This window comes from Piliocolobus tephrosceles, chromosome 5, assembly GCF_002776525.5.
Source record: "Piliocolobus tephrosceles isolate RC106 chromosome 5, ASM277652v3, whole genome shotgun sequence".
NCBI classification, from domain to species: domain Eukaryota; kingdom Metazoa; phylum Chordata; class Mammalia; order Primates; family Cercopithecidae; genus Piliocolobus; species Piliocolobus tephrosceles.
Genome location: NC_045438.1, coordinates 122,062,762 through 122,070,837, shown reverse-complemented (window position 1 = coordinate 122,070,837; position 8,076 = coordinate 122,062,762). Strand labels below are relative to the sequence as shown.

General features: G+C 41.0%; 1 protein-coding gene across 2 annotated transcripts in view; it reads left to right on the top strand.

Annotated features, from left to right (window-relative positions):
- MEP1A (meprin A subunit alpha) overlaps window positions 1–8,076 on the top strand; it is a 41,226-nt gene that overhangs the window by 19,391 nt on the left and 13,759 nt on the right. For both annotated transcript variants that reach the window (XM_023213073.1, XM_023213071.1), the window contains one exon: window positions 3,825–4,000. In XM_023213073.1, coding sequence (XP_023068841.1) covers window positions 3,825–4,000 — 176 coding nt within the window. The remainder of the gene's footprint in view (window positions 1–3,824; window positions 4,001–8,076) is intronic.

Genomic DNA, 8,076 nt, shown 5'->3' with positions numbered 1-8,076 from the left:
TTTATTTATTTATTTATTTATTTATTTATTTATTTATTTATTTATTTTGAGACAGAGTCTGTCTCTCTCAGCCAGGCTGGAGTACAGCAGCATGATCTTGGCTCACTGGAACCTCCGTCTCCTAGGCTCAAGCAATTCTCCTGCCTCAGCTTCTTGAGTAGCTGGGATTACAGGTGTGTGCCACCATGCTCAGCTAAGTTTTGTATTTTTAGTAGAGATGGAGTTTCACCATATTGGCCAGGCTGGTCTTGAACTCCTGACCTCAGGTAATCGGCCCACCTCGGCCTCCCAAAGTGCTGGGATTACAGGCGTAAGCCACCATTACAGGCATGAGCCACCACGCCTGGCCTCATTCTTCTATTTTTTAAAAAACTGTACACCTACTACATTCCAGGAAGTATGCTAGACTGTAGGTGCAACAAATATGCAGTACGGTCTTAGCCCTCAGCAGGCTTACAGTTGGTGGGTGGGGATGGTGGAGAAATTAGCACATTGTCTTAATACATGACAACGAGTGTCCCGGGTTGCAGCAGGGCAGGAGTGGGACCACTGAGAAAGTGTGGGATGAAGCATCAGGGAGAGTTGAGATGAGTGTTAGAGAGAAGAAGGGAGGACAAATTGGGAACAGGAAAAGGGAGAGAGGGAGAGGGTGAGGGAGGAGAAGGAGGAAGAGGAAGGCGTGGAGAGGATCAAAGGGAAGAAGAGGGAGAGGGTGAAAAGAGAGTAAACATGAACCTGGATTTGGTTATATGCAGAACCCCCTAAGTTCGGTGTGCCTGGAGTTTTGCATGTCAGGGGCAGATAATGAGCAGGAGCCAGGAAGGTGAGCAGGAGCCTGGTGATGGAGAGCCATGTGTGAGGGACCTATTGTTTGGTGCAAGGTTCATTCTATGCTAGTTTTCCATTGTAGAAAGATTACTTGATCAACAGTGGTTAAAAAATTGGAATAGAGCAAGACTGGTGGCAAGAGATCGATTAACGGATGCTCCAATTTTCCAGAGGAAAAATGAAAGGGACCTGCACCAAGGAAGAGGCAGGTGATACAAAGAAGAGGGAATGGATTTCGGAAATATGTGAAAAAGTAGATTTATTAGAACCTAACCTTATCAAATTGGTTAGTGGGAGGGGTTAGGAAGGGAGAGGAGTCAAAACTCTCTGAGATTTTGGATTTGGATGACTGGCAAGTGGTAACTTCATTTGCTGACTCTGGGAATATTGCTGAAAGAATAACTTTGGGGATGGGTAGGAGAGTAAACTCATCTTGTGGCATGTGTTTTATTGCTTGAGGTTTTTGCAGGTCATATAAATGGAGATAACCAATAGTAGTTGGATGGTTTATTTTTCCATAAAGGGGAAACATTTAAAGTATATCTCCGGCCTTGCAAAGACCACACATTTCAGAGGCTCTCTGCTTTTGACTACTGCATTTTGTCCCTTGGCAATCTCTGACCTTCAAGAAGGTACTAAAACCTTTAATTTTTCATTGAAAATGTCAGAGACACAATTAACTTTCTTAACAATTTTATTTCCATTCTTCAGCTACCACTTTTGCATCATTTTTTTTTCATAAAGAAAACTCCTTAAAAATAAAACAAAATCCATATAATTACTTTCTAAAATTCTCCCTTTCCCAGTGAAGTTCTCTCAGCTTCTTTTTTTGTTTTCAACTGAGTCCCAAGTACTTGATTAAGGGGTAGGTCAGCTTTGAGAGGCATTCTTTGTAAAAATGCTGAATCTGGTAAACCCTATCACCCATGGCCAGGAGGTGTCTCTGTTACAAATAATTTAAGAGAGGAAAAAAGAGAGGAAGATATTTTGGGAAGCGACTGGCCCAAAGTGCCCCTAAACCCTTCTGGGTACTGGTCCCCTGAAGTTGGAGGCTAACTGGGGCTCTTTCAGAAAGACAGGGTCAAAAGTTCTCAGTGAGGTGGAATGTATGGTATTTTTGCAACTTATGTCTTTCCGTTGGGGGAGGAATTTAAAAAGAAAGATGAATAATAAATGCTTTCTCTGAGTTGTGAATATTTTGCAGAGTAAACTCTGATTTGGTAATAAAATGCCACTATCAGAGAGGCAAGTTGATCATGGTTACATTTGCATAACACTGTAAACTTACTAAAAGTCATTAATTGTATACTTATAGAATTTTATAGTATGTAAATTATGCCTTAATAAAGTTATTAGAAAACAAATAGGCCGGGCGCGGTGGCTCAAGCCTGTAATCCCAGCACTTTGGGAGGCCGAGACGGGTGGATCACGAGGTCAGGAGATCGAGACCATCCTAGCTAACATGGTGAAACCCCGTCTCTACTAAAAAATACAAAAAAACTAGCCGGGCGAGGTGGCAGGTGCCTGTAGTGCCGGCTACTCCGGAGGCTGAGGCAGGAGAATGGCGTAAATCCGGGAGGCGGAGCTTGCAGCGAGCTGAGATCCGGCCACTGCACTCCAGCCTGGGCGACAGAGCGAGACTCTGTCTCAAAAAAAAAAAAAAAAAAAAAGAAAAGAAAATAAATAACTAAGACTCATCTTTGAGTTAAAATCAAATGTTAGCCTTTAAAGCTATACTATGTCAGTAATCTTGGGGAGAACAATGGCAGGTAAGACACTGTGACTGTCATCATGAAACTTGCAATCCATTGGTTGCATTTATGACTATCAGGAAATCTTTCTTTTCTGCTCAACATTGGTTAAAATATAGATCTTCATTTGACAATTTAAAGCCAATAGGAGACATTGTGGAAAGCTTTGGGTTTGCTAATAGAGGTGAAAAATTGTGTTTATGAGAAGAGAAAAAATAATTGGGAGGGGGCGTGGAAAGAGGAAGACATTCTATCACAAGGAATTTAGGGAATCTGTCAGAGGTGCTCCAGCCCATTTATTTCAGAAGGAAGTTATGGGTCCTCCTTGCCTGATACCCTTCAGAAATAAGTTAGGCAGCCTTCTCTGTGATGTCATAACACTATAGATCTGCTATTTGCGAAGGCATGGATTTTATTAATTTGATTTTTAATGAGGTTCTTTTTATGGTCATAAAATATATGCTTATTCATTATAGGAAATTTCAAAATTTATTAAAGTATAAAAGGGCTGGATGCAATGGCTCCCACCTGTAATCCTAGCATTTTGGGAGGTCAAGGAGGGTGAATCATTTGAGCCCAGGAGTTTGAGACCAGCCTGGGAAACATGGTGAAACCCTGTCTCTACAAAACAATAAAAACATTAGCTGGGTGTGGTGGCACATGCCTGTAGTTCCAAGTCCTAGCCTCTCGGGAGGCTGAGGTGGGAGGATCATCCAAGTAGAGGAGGCTGAGGCTGCTGTGAGCTGTGATTGTGGCACAGCAACCTGAGTGATAAAGTGAGACCACCATCTCAAAAAAAAATTAAAGAAAAAGAAAAAGAAAAAAGAAAGAAAAGAAAAAAAATTAAATCAACAACAGCTTTCCCTTGGATAACAATTTTTTAGATAAAGGCAATAGTGTTATTCTTTGGAGTGCCCTGTGGGTTTGTGGAGGTGAGGAGGAATGCCAATTTTTATTGCTTTCTACCTTGATGAATTGTTATGATAGGACTGATTTGCTTCTGAGTATATGCCACTTTTATAATGTATTATATCTTCACTTTTAAAGCCTGCATAGTATTCCCTCTGGGGAATGTTCCTTCTTTAAGTGTCCCCCATCTTCGGACCATTAGCATATGAGAATGCTGTTGGTAATTTCTTTTTAAAATCAAGCCTAATTCCCTCCTAATTTGTGTTTTGCAGTACTGTGAATGACAGCCACTTAAAAATTCTCTAGAAGAAATGTTTCCTCTTCTCCTCTTTAAAGGTGCTGGTCTGAGATTGGTGACCAACATGTGGGACAGAACCTTTCCATTGGCCAAGGCTGTGACTATAAGGCCATCATAGAACACGAAATCCTGCATGCTTTGGGATTTTACCACGAGCAGTCAAGAACGGACCGGGATGATTATGTGAACATCTGGTGGGACGAAATTCTTTCAGGTGTGATTGGGTGGAGATTGCTATCACATTTATCATTGGGTGGAGATTGCTATCACATTTATCACTGGGTGGAGATTGCTATCACATTTATCATTGCTATCACATAATCCTGGAATGACCAGGCCAAATCTGTGTGGACAGGAGCTTCAGCCTCTCTAGTGGGAACAAAGACTATGAAGAGGTTATGAATTCTTGGCCCTTTATGTGGGCTGTGCTGATCTGACCGTAATTCATCGCAGATAAGGGTCTCAGGGATTGGTGTTAACTCACCATGGGGGTCAACTGAAAGTTAATCAGAAGCTTTGCTTTATATCAGTGTTTTCATTAAAACTCTATCTAAAACTGTCTACTTTCCTGTCGTAATGAGGAAAGTGAATCCAGATATTACAGTCATTTCTCTGGATGTGAAATCTCCTGTGCCTCTAGAAGGTTGTTTGAGGTTTAGTTGATTATTCCATGACTATAGGACATACTTGGGAAGTATTTTTTTCAGTTGCTTTACCAAATCAATAAAAAATGTTTAAAAACAAAAACAGAAAATACATGCTTTTATCTGAAATAGCACCCCAATTATGTTAATTCTGGCTAGTTATCTGGGTTCTGATTAATCAAAGGTTAATGTTTTTTTCTTCCTTGTTTCTAAGCACCTTGCTTCTTCTGCTTCCATCTCATACTATGCAAAAGATAACAGTTTTGTCTTACATATTATTCAGTTATATTATTCTAAAAATTTCATTGTTCTTTAGGTTGTTTTGTTTTGTTTTCAGACAGAGTTTTGCTCTTGTTGCCCAGGCTGGAGTGCAATGGTGCAATCTTGGCTGACTGCAACCTCTGCCTCCTGAGTTGAAGCGATTCTCCTGCCTCAGCTGGGATTATAGGTGTGTGTCACCACACCTGGTGAATTCTGTATTTTTTAAGTAGAGACAGGGTTTCATCATGTTGGTCAGGCTGGTCTCGAACTCCTGACCTCAGGTGATCCTCCTGCCTTGGCCTCCCAAAGTGCTGGGATTACAGGCATGAGCCACTGTATCTGGCCTTTACTTTCCTTAATTGTTTGAGACAATGAAGTAGAGTGCTTTTGAGTACACTAGAACATTTATTGAGCAGTTTCCTGATGTGCTAGGAAAAAAAAAAAAGAAGTCAATGCTATGTTTCTGAAGATAACTAGTTTTTAAGTAGGAATTAGTGTAGAGAATGCAAAAACATTGTTTTCGGCAGTGAAAGATTAATGCAACTTTAATGTATTTAAAATGCCTTAACTGTTTCCAGGCATGGCTTTTATAAAACAAATCATAGCCTTGTGTAGGTATCTGTTTTATTTAGATCCCAATTTTATATGCGGATTCATATATTGCAGTGCATCTATAATAATTTTACTTTTAGGGGCTTGGAAGAACTGACCAACCTTTAAAATTAAGTATGAATCTTCAAAAGTTTTCTCCCAGGACTGTAATAGTTCATTTCAGAGTAAGATGGTCAATGATTTTCACATGAGATCAGGGTAGGTAACGCTGGCTAATCAAAATCACCTGTGAGGTTTCTCATCCTGTGCCTTCCCAGTCTCTTATATGCTGGTAACTCTATGAATGTGGGTCGGTGTAGTAAGGAAGAAAACTGTAACTTATAAGTCTAATAGGTCACCGGGTTTGAGCCTACCCACTTACTCCAACCATCTTACCACCACCCACTGGACCAGAGGCCAGATAGCACTCTTCTTTGCCTCCCAGTCCAATCTAGAAAAGTTTTGGAGCATATTCACCCAGAGATGAAATAATAGCTCAGGCTTCGTGTACCTATCTCTCAGTAGTAATTGTGTTATAACTGTGTGTGTGTAGAAGGAAGAAGGAAATGGAGTAATAGGTCAAAAGACTGAATCTCTGATCGCACTACTCAGGGGACTACTACTATTAGACTTTGTCTATATTTGCCTGTAAGCCCTAATTTCTTATCTTCCTGTGCATATACTTGGCTTTGATAAAAATTTTGTAAGAAAGCAGAAAACATTCCTATTTTCAAGTCTTATAGAAGACAATACTTAGTGCTTTTAAAATGGTTTTAGGCCAAATGAGGTTCCCTTTATCAGAGTGAGGGACATTTGCCAGGGTCAAGTGCAGACTTGCTCAGCTCTGGTTTGAGCACGGGTTGCTCAGCACATATTTGCTCATCTCCTATCTGTGTTTTCATCAGGTACAATTCCATATATGTAAGTTGCCTGCAACCACGGGAGAACTGTTCTCAAAAGAGACATCAAATTTAATAAGATCATCAACACAGGCAGTATTATTTATCAGGGTAATTTATGAGTTTTATTGATTTAACTTTGGTTAATGACAAGCTTTCTGTTTAACTTAAGAAGACACAGTACTGGCAACGTAATTCTCTCCCAATGTCCATCTCCATTTCTTGAATCGGAATTGTGTTTTTGAAATTTGTTTCCTTATGCTAGGAAAAAAACTCAACTTTTGAGGTCTAGCAGGGGTTGACAAACTATAGTCCATGGGCCATATCTACTTGCTTTTGTAAATAAAGCTTTATGGAAACACAATCATAACCATTTGTTTAATTATTGTCTATGGCTATTTTTGTGCTACAATGGCAGACTTGAGTAGTTACAACATAGAACATATTTTCTATCTACTCTAGAACAGGTTTGCTGACTGACCTCTGGTTTACAGGATCACATGCCCTGGATTATAGCCCCTTTTCAGCTCTCAGCTGTGAGTCCCTATCCTATTCACTGTTGGGGGCCACTAGCAGCCTAGCACAGCCGTCAGTGGATACTAGGCCCAACAAAAACATGTTGAATACGTTTTTTAAAATTATTCAAAATATTTGTTTGTTAAGTATTCTCATAAGAATCCATGAATAATACAGATTAAAATAATCTAACCTGATGGGATTTTTGTTTTTGTTTTGAGACAGAGCCTTGCTCTGTCATCCAGGCTGGAGTGCGGTGGTGCAATCTTGGCTCACTGCAACCTCCACCTCCCGGGTTCAAGTGATTCTCGTGTCTCAGCCTCCTGAATAGCTGGGATTACCAGCGTCCGCCACCATGCCCAGCTAATTTTTGTATTTTTTAGTAGAGACGAGGTTTCACCATGTGGGCCAGGCTGGTTTCGAACTCCTGGCCTCAAGTGATCCACCTGCCTCAGCTTCCCAAAGTGCTGTGATTACAGCTGTGAGCCACTGTGCCCTGCCTCTAATCAGATGATTTATGGAAAATTAAGTAAAGCACATCCAGTGAGTTGAAAGTGCTTTGCTTCAGGAGCCACGGAGAGTTACCAAAAGATTCTAGACTCTTGATGCTCTTTACAATTCCATTACCTCAAATGACATCCTAGGACCAAGTACTGTGGAGGGATTAACTTTCCACTTCCCTGTTAGAGCCATTGTTTCTTTTAGACCTGTCCCACCTTCAAAAATGCTTTGATCTCTCTCAAGTAATTCCCAATACAATCCCCATGAGTTGGGAGAATGAAACATCAGTATTCAGATTTTACAGTTAAAGCAAGATATTGCTCAAACGTGGTCTTGCTCCTTAGATTTTCCGAAAGCATTCAGAGACTCCCTCAGGCACCTGCTGGAGCACTGCCTGGCCACACCACAGTTCTGCAGTCCTGCATGTAACTCTATAAGAGGCAGTTATGTTTTCTTCTCTCTAATTGTTCAAAGTAACTGGATGACGCCAGGCACGGTGGTTCATGCCTATAATCCCAGCACTTTGAGAGACCAGTGCAGGTGGATCACCTGAGGTCATGAGTTCGAGAGCTTGGCCAACATAGTGAAACCTCATCTCTACTAAAAATTCAAAAATTAGCCAGGCGTGGTGCAGCGCGCCTGTAATCCCAGCTACTCAGGAGGCTGAGGCAGGAGAATTGTTTGAACCCAGGAGGCGGAGGTTGCAGTGAGCTGAGAGCTTGCCATTGCACACCAGCCTGGGAAACAGAGCAAAAACTCCGTCTCAAAATGAAACAAGCAAACAAACAAACAAAAAGTGACTGGACAAAGAGCTAGAGAAGAATATGAGGATGGGAAGTTATGACTGGAAGAGTTAGCTGCATTTGCAGTCAGTTTTC